This window comes from Barbus barbus, assembly GCF_936440315.1.
Source record: "Barbus barbus genome assembly, chromosome: 47".
NCBI lineage: Eukaryota > Metazoa > Chordata > Actinopteri > Cypriniformes > Cyprinidae > Barbus > Barbus barbus.
Window position 1 is genome coordinate 4,019,284 of NC_136725.1, and position 22,904 is coordinate 4,042,187.

At 36.2% G+C, this 22,904-nt stretch overlaps 1 protein-coding gene across 1 annotated transcript in view; it reads right to left on the reverse strand.

Moving 5' to 3' along the window:
- Window positions 1-4,010: 4,010 nt before the first annotated feature.
- The window catches only part of LOC306865625 (ciliary neurotrophic factor receptor subunit alpha-like), a 167,177-nt gene continuing 148,283 nt past the window's right edge, over window positions 4,011-22,904 (reverse strand). The window contains exons 7-9 of the mRNA XM_079410346.1: window positions 13,692-13,881; window positions 9,634-9,751; window positions 4,011-5,155 (exon numbers count right to left, since the gene is read on the reverse strand). Of these exons, the coding sequence (XP_079266472.1) occupies window position 5,155; window positions 9,634-9,751; window positions 13,692-13,881 (309 nt within the window). The 3' untranslated portion in view covers window positions 4,011-5,154. The remainder of the gene's footprint in view (window positions 5,156-9,633; window positions 9,752-13,691; window positions 13,882-22,904) is intronic.

The window sequence follows — 22,904 nt, forward strand, 5'->3', positions numbered from 1 at the left end:
CCACGGGCGCTGCAGCATTGGCTGCCCACTGCTCCGGGTGTATGTTCACTACTGTGTGTACACTTGAATGGGTTAAATGCAGAGCACAAATTCCGAGTATGGGTCCCCATACTTGGCCACAGACCACTTCCCTTTCCTTTTACATCATACTGCATGTTTTTACCCTTCTGTGATTTTATAATTGTAATAGTTGCAAACTTACAACAGTGGTCAAGTGTTAATTTTCACTTTAACATTCAAAGTCTTAGGTCAAAGTTTCACAGACAGACTAAACCAGGATTAAACCATAGTTCAATTAGGACATTTAAGTGATGTTTATAAACATGCCTTAGAAAAAAAATCATTACAGGTGTTCATCATAAGACAAAACAAAAGCACTGACATGTTTTAAGATCAGTCAGTGCAAGTTTCTTTCAGCTGAAATAGCTCATATTTACATTTTAGTCTAGGAATAGGCTTAAGCCTTGTCTGTGAAACAAGAAACCGGAGGTAAAGTATTAAGTGGCATACTTAATGTGCTGAAAAGTAGCTAAATAAACCAGCAGACAATGCATTTACAGAACAGAATGTTATTTTAACAACATAAATATTAATCGAAGTTGTACTTTTATTACAAGTCATACTTTTTATAATAAATATTAAACACAACAGAGAGCATCTATATAAAACAACAACTCTTAATTTATATCTAGCTAATTCAGGCATAATGATATTGGAATATAATAGCAAAGACGCAAAATGTAGGCTGAGGTAAATAATGTTAAGCTGTTATCAGTTTATGAAACAGAAGCTTATTGTTATTACAAAAATATATACCCAGGAAAGTTATGGCAATTTTTACTGATCTGACCAGGTGTGCATTTTCCAAAAGCAACTATGGTCGCAAGTTCTGTCGTTACAAATAGAGTTCAGTGGAAATAACGACCACAGTTAGCTAACAATGGTTTTGAGAAACGTATCTCTGATGTGTGCCACAAATTTGTGCCGTGTTGAATCCCCCCCCCCCCCCCCAAAACGCGATCGCTTTGGCTGGCGCTGAGCCTGAGAAAGACGAGCTCAGAAAAAAATAAAAAGACGCGCTCTGTGCTTTTCATATTTCATAACTGTTCAGTGTTTTCAACCAAATACAGTTTATTTTAGGTTTAAGACATTTAAATACACTTCAGTTAAGTGAAAAAAAAAAAAAATACATTTAATTTGTTAAATAGGCTACGCGCTGATTTCTGTGGAAAGCAATAATAATCCTTTCAATTATTACGACATGTTTTATTCCTATCAAATAGTCTACATATTGTGTAGGTTACCATAAAGTTTACTCTGTTTTTCTCCCAGCTAACTGACCACTTACTTTCATGTATTTCGGGAGAAATAGGTGAATTTACGTGATGTTAATCCGACGGATCCACACAGCAGCGTGATAGGTTATCAATCATCATGCTCATTATTGTGCCTGCATGACACGTCATATATCACCTTAGAGATATAAGCTACTATATCTTCTAAAGTCACAAAGGTGTCCTCTTTATATTTTTAAACTGCTCACTTAAATTGGTGAGACATTGACTCAAGCAGAAAACAAGCAGAATTGTAAAATGTTAACACAAAATTGTGAGCTATAAACTGGAAATTTTAGTCAAACTGAAGAAAAATGACAATTATTATTACTGCCGTCTGAAGGTCTGGAATCCATGGCAGCTTTCATTGGCCAAGGCCCGCCCATGAGTCCATTTGACCGACATTTCAAACAACCAATCACTTTGCCAACCAACTTATATTTCACATACTTTTGAAAATCCAGCGTTTATTTGATCCTGATAAGTGTTTGTCGTCACAGTTGTAAACACAATGGCTTTCTTCTTTCGTGAGGGGGTTTGGCGTCACAGCATCTTTGTTTCCAGGTGGAACGTTAAAGAACGCGACACACACGTCTCCCAGAAATCCTGTATAATCGAACCAATCCAACGACAACTTCGAAACTCCTGAAGTGTTTCCAGATAAGTGTGCCATATACATCAGACGTTCAGACAACGTTCCATGGGCGTGACGTCTGAGGCTGAGACTAGGTGGAAACAGGCTTTGTAGAATTGAGCTGCATGCAGTCCAAGGAGTCACTGTTTCCACTGAAGCTGCTTCCGTCAGTTTTGTGGTCGGAAGTCTACTGTAATATAAAAGCTGCTCTCGGTCATGTTTTGACCAATGAACTTACATCTCAATTGGACACTTGTTGAGTGAAATGTGATGAGACATTACAGTTTAATGGGGGGTCAACCATCTCTGATATTACTTTAGTAAACTATCACAATGGTTGCATGCGATAGTCAGGCTCGACTTCATGCAGACAATACTTGTGAACAGGACATTTCAATACTCACAGCTGTAAGTAAATGTGGTCGTCAATCCCAAACATTGGCAGTCTGAATGTAGCTAGTAGTTCTTTTTAGAGCTGGCAAGAGATATTTGGTTCCTTACAAAAAATATCTTGTATGGCTTCAGAAGACTTGGAATATAGCGCAAAACTTTTATTTTACTTCCCTAATGGTGCTCTTGTGTTATTAGAAGAAAGGTCATGGGTTTGAAATGATTCAAATTTTCTTTTTGTGCTAAACTACTTTAACAGAATGGTATTTGCAAGAGTGTATAAACACAAATTACAGCCTACAAAAAAGATATGAAGAACAAAAAGTGCCATGAGCCATTTATATAAATTACTGCAGAGCATTTTATGGTTTATGGATGAGACACAGGATGCTTTAATTGAACGTTTCGAATGCCATCATCTGTAATCTTCTTCAACCTCATGTTCCAGTGTTAGCTCACAGTCAAAGGAAAACATTTATCAAGAGACGTTATCCACACTCTGTAATAGTCAGAAGGGTGGCTCATATTAGATCAGTGCTTCTCGACTTGGGGGTCATGGCCCAAAATTGGTTCGCAGGTCAGTTCTTTTCAAAACACTTATGACAGTTTGTTAATATTTTACATTTTGGCAAATTGGTATAGCCTTACTCGTACATTTTGATGTTTTGCTTGCATCAACTGACGGTTGGGTTTAGGAGTGGACCTTCATGCTTACTGTTATTCAAAAGATTGAATCCATATGAAATCGGTACCTTGTAAAATAGTTGTTTTCTCGTGTGATCGAGTTGGTTCTGGTAGGGTTGCGGTGGTGAAAAAATGCTAAATGTTACTCTATTTTTCAAGAAATTAATTTGTCACTTGATAAAAGTTAGGTAACATTGGTCAACATCCTTAAAAAAACAAACGAGCAAACAGACAAACTATGCAAAGTAAAATAAATATGACTAAAGCCCTAAACACACTGCACGATTGTTGGCTGTCCCAGACGAAAGATTGGCATCATGAAACAATCCTGGCCAATCGGAAATCGCTGCAATTGCTTCACGATGCCAGTCTTTCGTCTGGGACTGCAAAAATCTTGCAGTGTATTTCGGGCTTAAAGGAACACTCCACTTTTTTGGAAAATAGGCTCATTTTCCAACTCCCCAAGAGTTAAACAGTTGAGCTTTACCGTTTTCGACCAATCTCCGGGTCTGGCAGTAGTACTTTTAGCTTAGCTTAGCATAGATCATTGAATCTGATTAGACTGTTAGCATCTCTCTCAAAAATGACCAAAGAGTTTTTCCTATTTAAAACTTGACTGACGGAAAATGAAAAGTTGCGATTTTCTAGGCCGATATGGCTAGGAACTATACTCTCATTCCTGCGTAATAATCAAGGAACTTTGCTGCCGTACCATGGGTGCAGCAGGCGCAGTGATATGACGCAGCACCTGAAAGTAGTCCCCAGCTATATCATAACTAGTTACCTAGCTAGCCATGTTGGAAAATGAGCCTATTTTCAAATAAAGCGGAGTGTTCCTTTAAGACTTTGTTAAATACAGGTTTTACGGACTATTTTGTGAAGAATTGTGGTACTGTGTTAGAGATTGCCAATTTAAAACCAGTTGAGAAATACAAAACATTCATGAACAAAAAGACTGACAGTTTCTACTCATTGTGAAATGGTCACATTTAATGAACAACTTCTCATTTTATATACATCTATAAAAAGAACCCAGATACAGGTTACAAGAATCTAAAGCTAATACATACATTATTAAATAATAAACTTTTCTCATGTTAAAGATACATATCATAGTTTACAAAATATGATGAAGGAGAATTAAGCAATTATGGAGGTTTGAAAATAAAGAGGAAGAAAAAAAGCAAACCACAAACAAATAAACAAAAAGGTTCTAAGGCTCTAAAATTATATTTTATTCAATGATAACCAAAAACAAAGCAAAACAATATTTTTTGAAGAAGGTAGCATTAAACTGTGATATTGACTAGAAAAGTCTTCAAAAACAGATGGTGAAAGGCAGATAGGCAAAGAATGAAAAGATGTTTCCGAACGGTGCTTAATCTTCAGATGGTCTGACACGACACGTTGTTCTTCCTGTTACAAAAGGTGGTCCAGAACAGTCCAAACCAATTTGTTATTTACAGTTTCAACTTCTCTGTGTTCAGGGGCCAAAAAAAACGATAAAAGAAAACGCGGTAAACCAAAAGGACACAAAAGATATCAAATGATGACCTTCAAAATAAATGTGTTACTCCTCAGTCTTTGGAGCTTGTGAAGATTCCGTACTGCCAGTTTCAATCCCTTACAGACACAGGCTTGGGGAAGCTAGGGATCATGGGAAAAAAGAAAAACAGTCCAAGTCTTTGGCATGATGAGTTAGCTGTATGTCGTGGAAATCGATGTTACACAAAATGAGCTTTTTCTGTCCTTGGAACAGTTTAAAGGATCAAAAGGTGCTGAAAAACCTTGTGACAAATGAAAATGAGGTGGATGCATTTTGTTTTGTTTGTTTTCTTCTTGTGTTTCCAGGCAGTCTCATGTCCCCAAATCTTTTGCTCCCCTGGGGTTCGGTTCCTGTGTCTGCGTCTGGTCTGTCTTCGTCAGAGATGTTGAAATGTTTTATTGTTCTTTTGTCTTCCTTTTGTAAATGTCAGCGTTTATTAATCTTTCTAGGTCTTTTTTCTTTCGTGAGAAAAAGAACTTAAATTATCAATGCACGATATCTATTAACATGTGCAAAATAGAAATAGAAGACTCCTCATTTTTTTCCACAGGAATGACGCTTACACATCTGGAAAAATGAAGAAAAGAACATATATGTTAGCTTTTTGCTCTCATTCATATCTTTACCTCAAGGGCAAAAATACATCTGGCAAAAAAGTTCAATGATAACCATATCATCCTCCAAATGCATAAAACAAATATTTTTGAAATTTATTATTGATTATGAATGGTAAGTTTAAAACAATTTACATAAAAAAATCTAAAAAGTAGTCAGAATACATTACCTAAAATTAGCAACCTAGATTACGTTACTAAAATTTTCATCATATCTGTAATTAGTAACAGACTACAATTTGCCAGTAATCTACCCAGCATTGTGTACTTGTTTGTACTCCTTACTATAGTAAATATTTGTGTAAAGAAAGTTTATTTTTAGATCATTTCATGACAATTACGCACATCTTCCCCCAAACTGATTATACTCACAATATTGCGTTTCGCATTACTTTTTTGTTTGTTTTTTGGTCATTTATATTAATCCCAGTAGCGATTGTCATAATATTCTTATTTTAAAGTAATTTTAACTAACTAAGTTTATTTATTTGTTTGTTTGTTTGCATAAATTATAGTCAATACAACAAACAAAGTGTATAAATAATATACAATTTAAATAATACACCTTTTTTCATGTTAAGATAACGACAATTATATTTGTGGCATAATTGTAATGAAAAATGGAGTGGAGAAATATGTGCTTAATTGTCATGAAAATACTTGTTATAATACAAAATTAGAATGACCCTAAAGTAAGTTTTGTTTTCTTTCCACATAATAATTTCATATTTCGGTTTCACTTTATTTTGATGGTCCCTTTAACACTTTCTGTTGACTATAAGTAGCATTGCACCTACATATCTACTAACTCTCATTAGAGTGTTAGTAGAGTATTAGTAGACTGGTAGGGTTAGAATAAGTTTACATGTACTTGCAAAGTTACTTACAGTCAGTAGAGTGTCTGTTAGAAGACCATCACAAAAGAGAGTTAGCAGATATGCAGCAGACAGTCTACTAATACTCTAATGAGAGTTTGTTGACATGTAGATGCAACATTACTTAGTGTTAACAGACTGTTCAAAAAGGAACATCAAAATAAGGCGTTACTCATATTTCTTTAAGATTTGATGTGAAATACAACCTGGTTGTGAACTTGACAGATTTTGCATTTTACATAACTTCTGAACCTTGGAATGGCTGCTAGATTTAATCGCTGTGTAAGTGTAAATTCAAATAAATAACATAGTCAACTCCTTAAATGATTCTGAAAGCATTCCCCAACAGAGCACTTTTATTACCAACACAGTATTGCAAATGAGAACAAACAGGGGCCAATGAGAGCAATATACAAATGGCTCCAACTTCATGCCAGTGGGAAGATGTAATTGGTGAGCAGCCACCCGTGATGTTGCCTTTAATTTTGTCTTGGCCTGTACGGGCTGACCAATTAAATTTTGCTCAGAACGGCTGGGTGCAGAGGCATAAGGTGAAGGTATTTTTTGCGTGTACGTGGCCGTCTCGGGAGGGCAATCACATCCTACCCCTGAGGCGCTATCATACACTTCCTCCTGCCTTCCAGCTCCATGCATGAGCTTGCTTTAATTAGAGATAGGCTCATTATGCCGTGTTGCTGAGTTGGAGATAGCAGGCATGCTGTAAACATATGGCCCGAGCGCTAATGAATCTCAGGCTTGTTACTCGACTATCTCCTCCTGCTTTCTGACTCGTACAGGGGATCGATGAGGTTTATGTGGCTGTGAGTACCAGTGACCGGGTCTGTCCCTCAGTTTCTCATGGGATCTGGGTGGATTGTGCCGGTCTAATGAGCCGATGGTCTCTGATTGGGTGTCCTGTATTGTAACCCACTGTCAACAATCTCTACAGTTTTTAAGGATGGAAGCCACACTGTAATGTTGTCTAAGAGTGTTCATTTCACATAATTACCAGAAAGCCCAGTAGTCTTTCTTTTGAGAGGGAAACTCTTCCAGTAGTCTGCCGATATCTAGTCCATTAGGTGTAGTACTTATGCCTGTCAAGAGCGATACAAAATGCATAAGTTTGGAAGATGCATAAGTCTGAGTGGAGTTAAGATCACCACCTTCAAGACTCAAATCCAGATCCACTAAGACCTAAATCAAAAACAGACCCCCTGAGACCAAGATCAATACCAGACCTGTGAGACTACGATCAATACCAGACTTCTTAAGACCCAGAACAATACCAGACCACTTTAATACCTACATCACTAGCACACCCCCAATTAACCAGACCAGACCTCCTAAGATCCAGATCAATAACAGAACCACTAAAGCCGAAAATATACTTCCCTTGTTCGCATTCCGCTCAGGCTCACGGACTGTTTGCGTGACATAAATTTTGTCATCAGTTCTGTCTGTTGATGTCTGTGTACACGTCCTAGTTTTTGTGTCTGTGTGGACTTGCACAGACAACATCGCATGTGGGAGTGATTTTGGCCCTTGAAAAGAATGGTCTACAAGATGGAGCTTTAAGACCCAGACCACACCCCCCTAAAGAAATACCAGCCCACTGTGGTCCAGACGAAAACCAGAACCCTAAGATCCAAACCTAGACAAATACCAGACCCACTAAGATCCAGATCAATACCAGAACCAATAAGATCCAGATCTACGCTAAGACTAGACCTCTAAAGGCCTGCATCCAGACTAAGAGGCATTTACACAACATGGTTTTCAACAAAATTTTTAATTTTTTAGTTGATGCGCTTTGTCTGTTCATTTACATAACAACAGCATTTTTGGGGCCTGAAAATGTAAACTTTTGAAAATGGCTTTCAAAGTGCACGTTTTTGTAAAGGATACGATTATCGTCTCCATGTAAACTACAAAATTGCGAATTTATGAAAACAATGATGCCATGTGCATGCTTATTACATATTCAGTATATAGGAATGCATAAAATGCATATATGCACATAATGTTTCTTTACATCGCCAACTACTGGCCTGGATTGTATAATACAGCGGTTTTTTTGGTCGGTTTTGCTAATCCGTGTGAACGCACACCATTTTGACAACATTATCTGTATGTGAAACTTTTCAAAAATGCAAAGGTAAAACTTTTCAATTTTTTAGTACATTGTTGTTGTGTAAACATACCTTAAAGCATTGGTCTCAAACTCAGTTCCTGGAGGACCACAGCTCTGCAGTTTAGCTCCAACCAGCTCCAAATCACACCTGCTTGGAAGTTTCTAGTGATCCTGAAGAGCTTGATTAGTTGGATCAGGTGTGTTTGATTAGGGTTGGAGCTAAACTGTGCAGAGCTGTGGCCCTCCAGGAATTGAGTTTGAGACCAATGCCTTAAAGGGATAGTTCACCTAAAAATGAAAATTGCATTCCTGTCTATGCAGGGTCAGAAAGCTCTCAGATTTCATAAAAAATATCTTAATTTGTGTTCCGAAGATGAACAAAGGTCTTACGAGTTTGGAACGACATGAGGGTCATTAATGGAGGAATTAGGGAGTAATTAATGGCAGAATTTTTTTTTTTTTGGTGAACTACTTCAAGACATGAGACAAAAGTTTGTCTATTTCAATGAACTGAACTGAGAAATTGGTAAATGTATTGCAGCACTCATTTACTAATATAAAGACATTTTGTAAATGGACTGTGTAGCCATTCTTCTGAATTCTTCATAAGGGTATGGCAATTTGGTGCCAAGTAGTGGTTGAGTTAATTATAACCATTAGTACCTTGGAAATAGATAATTGTGTTTTGTCTGAGACCCAGACCCCGACTAGAGGTGCCATCACATTTACCTTTTATAAACTGCAGTCATTTCAATTGAAATCCAAACGATTGGAAATTTTTCATGAAGGCGAAAGTTTTTCCCATTCAGATTTCACAACGGGTTCAAGTTAGTCATGTGGATTCGCTACGTTGACCAACAGAAACCTGCTTGTATGATTTTTGTGTGAGCTGTGCTTCATGCCTCACTACACTATTGACAATGAACCTTTTTGACTTAAGACTTAAGAATAATTGAACATTTATAAGTTTGGTGAACTTTCAGTGAACTACTTCAAGTTTTAAGACCCAGACCAAGGCATATTTTATGTGGTCTATAGAGGTCTGAAGACCAAAACCACAAAATCAAGATTCCAACTCTGATAATGAGGGGAACAAACATGACACAGCTTTGGTTACTCACTGTGTTACAGTATCTCTTTAATAAACGATGTGCATAAGTTCTGACTATTGGTTAGTTATTGGTGCCTCAAGTGTATTGTGAGCTTATATTGTACATAATTAGGAAAAGTGTAGTCCAGCTGCATGAATAATGCGGTAAGCCTCTTATGATTTATAAATGCTATTTCAGAGATTATTCTCGTACATTGCTCATTGTTCATACCTCATGCATTGTTCGCATTGTTTCATTGAAAGCTCAAGATCCTTTCTCACATAAAAACAGCGAATGAGATGCATGGAAATAGCATTTCAGTGAGGTCACGTACCACATGATGGACAGCAGGACGCAGGCCAGGAGCAGGTGGGTTGACCAGAGAAGGGTGGAGCAGGCCGCTGTGGGTTCACCCACTCGTGGTGCGGCTGAAGGCGGTCCAGGGGTGGTTTCTGCCAGGGGAGAAGACAATGGTCATTATTTCTAAGTATTTTACCAGGTACGGGTTTGTAAATCCATGCTTCTTGTACAAAATATGGATGAATGACACAAAATGACATTTTATTGTTCTCAATTTTTGTCAAAATGACTTGTTAATTCTTTCAAAAATACATTAAAAAGCAATACATTTAATGACTTGAAGACAAATAACATGCTTTTAAATGTGTTTTTAACATTTTTTTTACATTCTGGCTATAATTCCCCCCCCAAAAAAAAAAAAAGTCATGCGGTGCAACCACCACTAACTCCCAACAGACAAGGTGAATAAATCACTTACAATATCGAATAATTTGACTTTTATTATGACCAGGCTAGGTAATTTCAGGTTATTAAATGTCATGCATGGTGGTGCATCCACAACAAAATAATAATAAGATACAGTATATATTCATATATTTTCATAGTGTAAGAAAAAATATCATATTGCTTTTTACTTTGATTATACCACTTTAGTTTGATGGTGTATAGATATTATGTGATAAAAAAGCCATTAAAAATGAATGGATAGATTTTGAAAAACATTAATAAGATATATTTACTCACGCCTAACGATACATAAAAACAAAATGAGCTGTGATTGGTCACTTTATATATCAGTTAGACAGTCTCTTCCTGTGTAAGTGAGTGGGTCTTGGCCCAATTATTGGACCAGATTTTAAACCAAGTGTCAAAAGTCTGGTTACATGAGACATTCATTGTAATAAAATAAACTTTATATCTGTAACTCATAATACATACCATTAGAACAATATTTTGAGTTAACTAAACTGCTCCACTGCCATCTGAACATTTTCATGCTGTGCAATTTTAAATGCAATTGACTTCACAACTGTAAGTAGATATTAGTTATTGTTTTTATATAGCTCGTTTATTGTATTTTTTTGTGCAGTATGACAATGTGTGAAATGACTCCCTGTAAAACACTGCAGATAAAGTAGAAAGAGCTGTCTCGTGCAATGACTCTCATCTCAAATTAAGCAAACAAAATGCTGAAATAACAGGCAAAGGAGGAATTATTACAAGGACGTTCTCCTGTTTTACCCAGGAGAAAAGAAATAAAAGCTTTTAGAGAGAGTGTTATGACACACAGCTCACAAAACTAGCGTGCAATTCTGCTGACTATTTGATTCTTTCCTTCGTTCCAAGTATAGCGTGGATTAAATACGCTGAGTGCATGAAGGGGGTAGAAACTCAATACCGTCTGCTTGATCAAACCGAGCAGGGCAGCCGTCACTAGATATTACTGCTAATAACAGTCATCAAGTTGTCAGTACTATTTATAAAACAAAATGTACATAGGCTATCACTAGTGTTTTCAAGTCAAGATTCTCTTTGTCTGCCGCAAAAGGACCACAGTATCAGTACTCTTAAATCCCAAACTGGGATGCAGTGATACTAATATTGCATATAGGCCATCAGAACCTCAGCTTTATTTATTGTTTTCTCTTTTTGGCCACTGAATCACTCAAAATACGAGCATAAAGAGAGTTTGTAACCAAAACTGTACAAAAGCATACCGAAATGACTTACTGTTGATCTGCACTTACTGCATATTGGGTTGACTAATGCTTTGGAGTCCAAAAAAATTGCTTGTAATTTATTAACATAATTTTTTTAAAGAGTGTTTTGTTTTCATCTTTCATCCATGAGCATGTTTTACCTTTGTAAGTAAAATGTTTAAATGTTTTACCACCTCCTATGTATCTGTGTTGTCTTTTGACACATTTAATTTGATATTTAATATTCAAATTTAATCAACTGTTTCAATAGTCTTTTACTAAAAAAAACATATTTACACCGCAAAGGTGGAACAAAAGTGACATATACTGTATGTAGTCAATTTAAATTTGGGGGGGGGAAATAATGCATCATATTCTGGCTATGTGGAGAAAGTTTATTTATCTGGTAACACATTAATTTAGGGACCAATTCTCACTATCATCTAGTTGCTTATTAGCATGCCTATTATTAACATATTGGCTGTGCATTAATAATTATAAAGCAGATAATCTGCACCTAATATCAAAACTTAACAACTACCTTACTAACTACACTGTAAAAAAAAAAAAAAGTCAAATTTACGGTACAAAAACCGGCAGCAGTGATAAAAATAGCAACGTTTCAGGGTTAACGGATTTACAATTAAAAACTATTTATTTAACTGATATAATGTTAATATACAAACCTACTGAAGTTCTGAAATCTGTTTTGTACCTACACTGATAACCATCAAAATCATGTGGTGATGAGAAAGTCACATGATGGACCAAAACTCACCACAAGCAACTTTTCAACAAGCTGAGAAGGGCAATACTAATATATATAGAAGATGCACAATGCCGTTCACACAAACACTAAATACCATCATGGTGACTATGCATGAAACTGAAATATGCAATAAATATTACTTTAACAACATTAGATGTAACTTACAACCCTAATAAACATAACTGAAAAGAAAAAATAATAATGAAGTTATTTCAAAGAAAAAGCATCTTTTCCCCTGTAAATTATACTTTTTTTTTTTCACTTCCAAAAATGATATTTTACTGTAAAATTGTCTGAAATGTCTATTACAATTTTTCACCTATATAACGGGGGAACTTACCGTTAACCAAAAAACAGGTTTTTACTGTAGCATTTTCAGTTTTTTACCATTAAAATCATGGTCATTTTTTACTGTGAATAATAAGCAGCAAATTTTATGACAAAAAGTCTTAGTTGATGGTTTGTTCATAGCAAGAATTGGACCTTAAAATAAAGTGTGACCATTAATTTTTGTTTATTTCTTTTTTTTTCTTTTTTAAGATTAAATATTTTTGAGAAATATTTCACATTGGTTATCTTAGCAGGATAAAAAAACAAACTGGTTCTTCAAATTAATTATAAATTACATACTAAAACCATGCAAAGAATGTTCCTCATCATTGAAGCGGTCCATGACTTCAGTCTAGCGCAAGTTACACACTCCTGCAAAAACTCACAATATAATCTGTGATGTTTTCTACACAGCAAAATAAATATCTTTTACATTTTATATGCTCGGTTTATGATGAATTTGCAAGAACGCAGAACACAGTCGGAGCACACGCTTAACAAAATTGTATAATTTGAATGATGGGGTAGAGGTACAGTTCATAAAATATGTTGTACAGCTGAGAACATGTGCATTGATCGATAAACTGAAGAGATGTGACTTCGAAGGATTCTGTGATTGAGGAGATAAAACAAAAAAAAATGAAGTGGCATTCGAAAGCCTTTTACTTCCATCATATGATGCATTTCAGGAAAACAGAATTGTCAGTGAGGGGAAAAAATGGAGTAAAAAAAAAACAAAAGCATTGTAATTTTAGTCCAAGAATTGATTGGATGGTGAAAAGTGGCTGTAGAATGGAGTCAGAGCAGAATCCAGACCTTTGAAGTGGATTGTGAAGGACAACTCTCAGTTCTCAGAGACTTTGTGACTGGAGGCTGAAGGCCAAGCTACCAAGAGAATCTCAGTCTGTTTTCTCTTGGATAAATGAACTGAAGAACTGAGCACAATTTAACCAGGAACATGATTTGAGTTCATACTGACTGAACAGACTATACATGGCCATTTCTGGTGTCAGATTAAATACGGCATCTCCTTTATAATTTTCATCCTTAAACTCAACAGAACCTGATGTCAACTCCTCATTAACCTCGGAGCGCATCAACTATTAATTTGTTGTTGAACCTCTCTGACAGCAGAGGGCAGCGTGACTTTGAGATGCAGAGCTCCAGACGCCGTCTCTTCATTATTAGCCACTATTATTGTTTTATGAGAGAACAGAGATCACGGGGGCAGACGGATCCACCATTACAGTGAATAGGAGAGTAGTGTGCATACGGTTAGTAGCTCGTGCATACCTAGGATAATGTCACTCTCAGTGGTGGAGGTGATGGGCTTGGGTTCCTCCATCCAGGGGGTGGCGTGGACTGCCACGCTCCAGTCGCTCCAAGTGCCGATCTCCATGTCCTTGGCCGCCAGTTGGATGATGTACTCTTTCCCCGGGTAGGCGTCAGTGATGGTGTGGGAGGTGCTGTCAGAGAGCTCCACCTGTCAATCAATAACAATAGAGCCAATCAGGGATATGGAACTTATGGGAAAGATGCGTGCTGTTGAGATGATTACATACGAGATGCACGCCATGAAGAATGTTTCATTAGTGGTGTTTGTGGGGAAAGGGTTGATCAGCGGTTTTTGGGTGGGTGAGGGGGGCTTCTTGCCATAGATAACAGGAAGTGGTGGATGCAGGGGTGTGTTGAGATCATGATGCAGGCTGGATTTGAATATGCATCTTCCACATAAACAAAATTAAATTTCAATAACAGGAATTTAGGAGATTACATGAAACCAAACATTAATCTGGTATAAAAGATCAATAAATAAATTATTTATATTTTCACATTTTTATAAAATTATCAGTACAGCAAATATCTATTAAAATTATATTGAAATTATAATATATGAAATAAAACATTTATATCTTTTGTGATTTTGCTGTATTGATCATTTATTTAATATATATAATAATATATTTAATATAAATATATTTGTTTTTGTATAATAAAAATAATAACAATCATTTTAAATAATTGGATTTTAAACTATTTGAATGAATTGACTTCAATTAAGTATAATAATAATAATAATTATTATTATTATTATTATTATTATTATGTCTTACCACTAGATTTGCATTTGTACTTGCATTTGTAAAATGACACTTCATTTCAGTAAAAATAAAACATTTATATTAAGTGGCCTTAACTACTATATACTTACATCAAAAAATAAGTACAATGTACTTCTTGTGTTCATATTGTATTGCAAAACACTTCTGCTGCTATTGAGGTGGATACGGGTAAGGTTAGGGTCAGGTTTGGTGGTATGGGTAGGTTTAAGGGTGGGTTAAGGTGTAAGGGATGGGCCAAAAGTGTAATTACAAATGTAATTATATAAATTAATTACCTGATGCAATTACATGCAGGTATTGTTAAAATATAAGTACAATGTAAAAACATGTATGTACACAATAAGTGCATTGTACCAAATATTTAATTTAAAGGTAAGTACATTGTAGTTAAGGCCACTTAATATAAAGTGGGACCAAATTGTTTTGCTCATTCTCATAGATAATCTCATAGAAAATGCAATATGACCAAACAACATGTCAGAGTCCTCAAGTCTGTTGATAGTCCACTTCCTGTTTGTGTGCTGCGGTGGATTTGCACACACCTGAGGACCACCTGTGGACTCTTTGGTGCCTGTGGGTAATGAGGGTCACTTGACCACAACAGAGGAAGGGGCACAAAGAGGCTGGGAAGTCCCGTGCATGTCTTGGCCGCTTTGAGGAGGGGGAAATTTGACTAATGCACTGCAGCTGAGGCCTGTGGAGGGAGATGAGTGATGGTAGAGACGGCCCAGCATCTATGACTCATCCCGCGCATCCATCACTGGCCTGTCCTGCAATGCTGAAGCTCCGGTCTGGAACTCAACATCATGTGCGGCACTCAGTCGCAGTTGCTCAATCTGCACTTTTCTCACTCTTTATCGGTCACACAGCAGGACTGCGGAAAATTCTGAGCTTTCTTTTTAAATTTATGAGTTGGAATGGGAATTTAATTGGCATCGACCACAGAATGTTGAACTGGAATGACAGGAAGAGGAATTTTGAATGAAAGTTGTAAATTTAAGAGTTGCATGAGTACAACACTATTTATTTATTTTTTTGATAGAATGTGACTAGTTTTCATTATTTTGTCTAATTGTTTTTTTTTTTCTCTTGATGTGTACATATCATATACATATTTATCCACAGAGCAATGCAACATACACAAAAATGTTTACATAATTATAAAGTGGCATTATATGCAAATATGTAATTGTAACAGATATTGTGGAATACATATATACATATACAATCACACGCGCACACACACACACATACATATATCTAGTGTGCGCAGACAAACGCAGCATGTGTGGTGGTTAGTCTCCACTTTTATATTTTAATTTAACTTTATCTTTCATAATTGGAAAAGAGAGCATTGCTCATTTCCCAAGCGCACCTCAAAACCCACAAAACAAAAGCTGCATCCTTTTCATTTCAGATTAAACCACGTTCTCCGTGCTCTCCCCACAGTGGCCACTGAGCACCTGGGCTGTCAAGTGTTTGATTCGATTATTATCATACTGCAATGTTTCGTCCATCTATTGTACTATATTTTTCCAGCTGAAATAAACTAAAGTGGCTTTGAATTGTAAATGTGTGCTTTTCATTCTCAAATTCCCATTCACCTCAGTGACAGTTTCTCAGTTGGCATGGCTATTTCTAAATGGATGTTATTGGAGAAAGAACGGTATAGATATGGCATTGACCCGCTGAACCCTCAACCAATGGCATTCGTTTGACTAAACAATGGCAGATGGGGAGTGTTTGTGAAATGTACTACCCAGGTTCATTGGAAATAAATGATTTGAAACAATAAGGAGTTGGACGAAACAAATCAGATTTTCTGTAGCCATTCAGAGAAATGCCAATGGACATTTAATGTTTGTTCCACCTGCAATTTTCTTCCACAAACCATTTCCCAGTTACTGTCATTTTGTGAAAGCTGTCAACACCAGAACTGGTAGTGGGAGTCAAAATGTCCTTCGTAAGGCCTGTAATTTTAGGATACATACTGTAAACCCTCAAATAAAACACAACCATCAGTTAGAAAAACTAGCTGGTGTAAAAACCTAGCCAAAGATGAGCTTTAAAAGCTAGAAATTTGATCTTTAGCTTCCTGTTGTCTACTTTTGGATCAGGTAACACTGCACAGTGCCGAGAGGAAGACAGATATAAAGAATCGAGACAAACAAGACAGTATGCATCTGATGTCTGAGATGAACTATTAGAGAGAGCTATTTATATAGCCGTATCATTATTCACCAAACACGCTCTGACCCTCATGCAGAGCTACACCTTGACAATCCCAGGCGCCTCGCTGCATCCTGGGCTTCGTTCAGTGCGGCCAAAGCCTATAAATAAGATTAGGTGTACGTCTTGTCTTTGAAACAGCGAGGAGAGGATTTCTGTCCTGCATCACATACTGCAGTGAGTGAAACAATGAAACAGCTGCACACAATATCACTAGGTCTTCATGAGACAAGATAAAAGCTGTCTTTTCCATGTAAATCTGAGCTTTTGTCCCAACCAGTTGATTGGTTTCTATTTCTGTAGTGTTACACCCATAATGACATTTTATTGGTCCAAAATCCATCTACATACAGCCATCCTCTCTGTGGTCACTAAAAATCCCATGGTACTTCTCGTAAAGAGTAGGGGTATATATCCTGGCCAAATTCCCTCCACTGGCCCTTATCAATCATGGCCTCCTAGTAATCCCCATACACTTGTTTGGCTCTATGACTCTCTCTCCTCTCCACCTGTAGCTGGTGTGTGGTGAGCGCACTGGCGCCGTTGTCCTGTGGCTGCCGTCGCATCATCCAAGTGGATGCTGCACACTGGTGGGGGTTGAGGAGAGACCCCCACATGATTGTAAAGCGCTTTGGGTGTACGGCAATACACAATAAATGCGCTATATAAATGCATCATTCATTCATCCAAAATGTAGGTGACTTTTTTTTCTTTCTTTTTTTAGTGGAACAGTAAGGAAGATTTTTCGCTGAAATGCAAATCAATGGCACTTTGAGAGTCCCAAAAAAAAAAAAAAAAAAAATTAAGGCTAAATTACAAAATTAAATACTTGTGGTTTCTGAAGATATATCAAGGTCTTATGAAGTGAAAACTGAACATTATTTACAAAATTATAATTTTTTTTGGGTGAACTGTCCCTTTAAGCAAGCTCTGATTGGCTATGATTTCTGTGTAGATTATTGATTTCGACTAGGCAGTGTTGTTATTGTTGGCTAAAAGTAAAACTATTGGGGGGGGGGGGGGTAATTAAAAAATTAAATCTGTATTTGAAATAAAATAAACTATAAATACTAGATTAAAAAAAAATAGAAATGTTGTCTTGAATGCTAAAATCACTACAATAAACCTGAAATAAAAATTAAAGCTATATAGAAATATAAAAACAAACTGACAAAAGCACATAAAATTACTAAAACAAATGAAAATATAAAAATAAAATCTAGCTCTAGTATTATTAGATTAGTACAATATATCAAATAATATTGGAATAACACTGCGATAAGGAGAGGCAAATGACTTACTGTTGGACATGTTGTGGTGTGGTAGTGTTTTAACACACCTTACTTTAAAAGTAAATGGGTATAACTATTGAAATATATTACAAATGTGATTACAGTATTTATTAGAACAGATAACTTATAAGACATTATAATGCAAGACATTTATAATAAATTACATACTGTATAAATCTACACAGAAAATGTTACAGTTTAGAGAAATTATCATTACTTCCATATTTAGGGGTAAAACTTTATTTTAAAGCCCAATTCTCACTATAAGGAAACCATTAACTATGATCTTTGCCTCAATAAACTCCTAATTTGCTGCTTATAAAAAGTCCATCCTGTCCTTCACATCAGAATCCACCAACATACTGTATTTGTTTAGCGCTCTTTTAGACTGTTTTGACTTGTAAACGGTGCTTGGTCTGTGCATATTTCTCTGCTGATTCAGACAAATTTATATTTATTTTTTTCACCGGAGAAAGCAATATTATGGATGGAGGATAATATATAATTACTTGTGTATTATTGTGATGTTTTTATCAGCTGTTTGGACTCTCATTCTGACGGCACCCATTCACTGCAGAGGATTCATTGGTGAGGAAGTGATGTAATGCTACATTTCTCCAAATCTGATGAAGAAACAAACTCATCTAGATGCTGGATAGCCTGGAGGTTTGTACATCTTCGGCAAATTTTCATTTTTGGGTGAGCCATTCCTTTAATTTAACACAATTTCCAAACAATTAGTAATTTTGAATACAAATTTAAAATAGCCTTCCCATTTGCTTTAAGCTATTACAGATATGGGAACGGATTATACAATATACCAAGCGGTCTTTCAAGTGCATTAATTTATATTTAAATAAAATGAGCTCTTTTAGAGTAATGTATGTAAAAAATAGCACTGCATAATAAAACCAGACACAAGTAAACAGACATTAGAATCTATTAAACAAACTCGTTTTTGGTCTCTTTTTTTCCTACCCATTCAGGGGATGATATCAATTATTTATTTATTGAGATGCTATTCAGATCTCGTGCATATTTCATTAGTGCTCATGTTGCATGAATAGTACAGACAAATGGGTCTCTGAGCTGGTATTTTGCCTGAATTTTGTAAGTTGGAACTGGATTTGAACCTCGGAGGAAAGCTTATGTTTACTTGGGGATTAAACTGAATTGGACCACATTAGCACTTCTTTTATTCGGCATGTCTTAACTGTTTTTTTGTAGCTTTTTGCTTGCCATCCCCTAATTCTTTGCTATTTCTTTGTTTACGGATTACATCCCTCCCTTATAGAAAACTGCATAGTCTTTGTGTTCAAATCCAGTAGAAAAAAAACTTTTATGGAATGACTTTAATCAGTTAGTTAGTTTATTCCCATCTGTTCCTCTAACATGCAGAACGCACCCGTGTGTATTCCTGGAACAACACAAACACTTCTTTCACAAACCATCATTCCATGCAATTCAGGTTAATGCACATACTCGGCGAACCACAAATTCTAAATCAGTTACTTTGAGAATTAACTGTGTTTGTTTGCACTCTCGCCGTTAGCAGAAGATGGGCATGGGAGCTGTAAACCATCAGCTGGAATTAGTCGTCAATGATCTGTGATGCTAATTTTGAACAGTTCCTGTTCTGCTAGACTTCCTGTAGTAATAGGAACGGACACATCAAGAAAAAAGGAAGGCGAACTGACAAAATGAGGGAAGTTGTTAGTGCTAAGTGCAAATGAAATTAGTCCTGCAAATGTAAAGCTCAAGTGTCCAGATACAGCCACACACTTCCTTTTCAAGAGTTCAGCCTTTGAAGATAAAAAGCTGAATTAGAGTGCAGGAATGAGCCACAGCACACTAGGTTTTGGTTCAGAAAATTGATTTTTTTTTTTGTATTTTTTTAAAATCTGGTGCTATGGAGTCGATAGTATTTCATTTTTCGATAGTATTTCAGCTGAGACAATTTCCAAGTTATTAGAAAAACAATCAGCTGCAGTGTACTTACAAGAACATAGCATACATAAATAAGCAAACAAACAAATAAATGAATAAAGATTTAAAATAGTTTTAAATTGAATATAGAATGTCCATCCATTTAGATTGCACAGGTTTAACACACACATTTAAAAAAATAAGATTTGCACTTCAATAAATAAATGCATACAGTATCAACGGAGTTAAAATATGGCTAGCTATGGAACACGTAATATTCAATTCGATTGACCTATATTGATGATCGATATGTAAACTTGGTTATTACAGTGAAACTGTTTTTTAGTACTATTACAAAAATCTTATTTGTTTCAAATATGCATCCTATGAAGTGTTTTTTTTTTTTTTTTTTTTTTTTAACTGTACAAGAAATGTACCGACATTTTATATGAATTTCAAAAATATACATCTTGAGGTTAGGTCTAAATATTTTGAGTGCATACTAATGTGAATACTTGTGAGTACAGTTTCAGTCTCGAACATTGTGCAACGTCAAGGTTTCAATTGTCAGTAATCGAGTTGGAAATAAATAACTGATGAAATCACAGCAAAACATGAGAGATAAAAGAGAGTTAAAAGAATAAGAGAAGTTCCCACCCTGACCTACTGTATGTCCATTGCACACAACTCTTTCGCAGTCATTTCCATTCCGTGTTCACAATGTGCTGAAAGTCACTTTGAAAGAAAACTGTGCAAAATCCTTCTTAAACCTGTTTGGCCTAGTCCTCTTTCACTGCTATATTATCAACAGAAGCTGTTTACAGTCTTTCATGTTTGGTCAAGCAGGCATCAGGTGGGGTGAGCCGCACTCCACTGCCGGCAGCTTTAAGCACAGCTGGGCTGGAGGCATGAATGCGGGGAGGTGGGCAGAATTTAGAAAATATCACAGCACGGTGACAGTAATCAGCCAACAGTGACTGCTGGGAGTCTGGCAGCTCCATTTGCTGCTCATTTGCCGACATGCAAGTCAGAAATCTTGAGTTATTTTCTGTATCTTTGTTGGAATTGCTTATGAGAGCTTTATGCTGAAATATGTCAGTGTAGATGTTGTGGTTTAGCAGACAGAAGGGCTAAAATATCCTGAAAAGCAATTTGTTTGGTGATTTATTTATTTTTCCATGTGTACTGTGACTCATAATACTATCCTAAATATCTAATATTTATGTAATGGCATCTTTAATATCCTAAAGAGGTAACACTTATAGGGACCAATTCTCATTATTAACTAGTTGCTTATTAGCATGCCTGTTGTTAACATATTAGCTGTTAATTAGTGCTTATAAAGCAGATATTCTGCATGACCATAGTCTACATCCCTAATCCTACCCAATACCTAAACTTAACAACTAACTAACGTTTAAAGCATGGTTTAAAGTTAACATCATCTTAATGATGGATTTGTTTCTTACAAACATGCAGTTTTTCACTACACAAGTCATTAATGGATGGTCTGGAGTGGTATGGATTATTGTGTTGTTTTTATCAGCTGTTCTCATCTCTGACGGCACCCATTCACTGCAGAGCATCCATTGCTGAGACACTGATGCAATGCTACATTTCTCCAAAACTCTTCCAATAAAGAAACAAACTCATCTACATCTTGGATAATTTTCAGTAAATTTCAGCAAGACTGTTCCTCTAATATACATGCAGTTCACATAAAAAAATAAATAAAAATCTAATGTCTGTTTACTTTGTGTCTGGTTTCATTATCCAATGCTACTTTTCATGTTTTCATGTATTTTCGCTCTGAAAGATTTTCACTATAAGCTTAATTAAAATAATCTTATGTGAATGCACTTATAAACTGTGAAAGAAATGTTATAAATCTGCTCTCGCGTCTGTAGCTATAAAGCATAGCTAAAAGCAGATGGAAAGGTTATTTTAAAATTGTATTTTAGTATAGTACACACTGATTCAATATGACATTCTGTCTTCTGTGGAACACAAAAGAAGATGTAAAAACAATATATGTTGTAAGATATAAAAACAGCAAATGATGACAGAATTTGGCACCCGTCCCTTTAAACTGACAGCCTTGTTATAGTTACAGGTATTCTGTTACTCCTCAAGCCTGGATAAAGCCTGAGCTTGATAATTCATAACATAATCTCTTGATCTATTAATTGCATGTGATAGCTCCAGCTTTCATGTTCCCCTCTGCATTGAAAGCTACACAATAGCACCTTCCTCATCTGTTGAGCTATATCAGCGGGGACATTATAAATTCATCCCATTTCTAAAAAGTGCAAAAAGGTGTTCAAAGCAGCGGCGCTCAGATCTGCCGCTCATTGTGTATTATATCTACAGTCTGTATTTTCAGTTTAGCATCAAAGATGACTGTTGAAAACAGCTTTACCTATACCGTGAGCGGAGGGGAGGCCCGGAGGAATGGGAGATTTCTACATTCTTGAGAGATTATATAAGGGAGGGCATGGTGACCCCTTTCTCCCCTCAGTATCCTGTCCCATTTAACTATAGCACCCCGGCCTTACTTAAGGCTTTTGGTATGGAAATCATGGCTTTAAGGGATGTGAATTCTTTTATCGGGGCCTTAAATTCTTGGGCTTTTTATTTGCCGTTGTGTATCCAAGGACAATTCCATATAAGTATCCTAGCAAGAAGAAAGACAACTTTTATTTAACTTTTTTTTTTCATATTTAGAATCAGTGTTGCAAGACTATTCCGATAGGGTCAAAAACAGCAGGGTTGGGGGGGGGGGGGGGGCAACTAATGACAAATAATAAAATAGATATGTAAAATGTGCATAGATAGGATTGCACAATGCATTGATTTATCAACTTCTAAAAAAGAATGGAGAAAATAATGGAAGCCTGTTTTTACCTTAGAGTGAAAAATAAAAACGTAATTGTGGG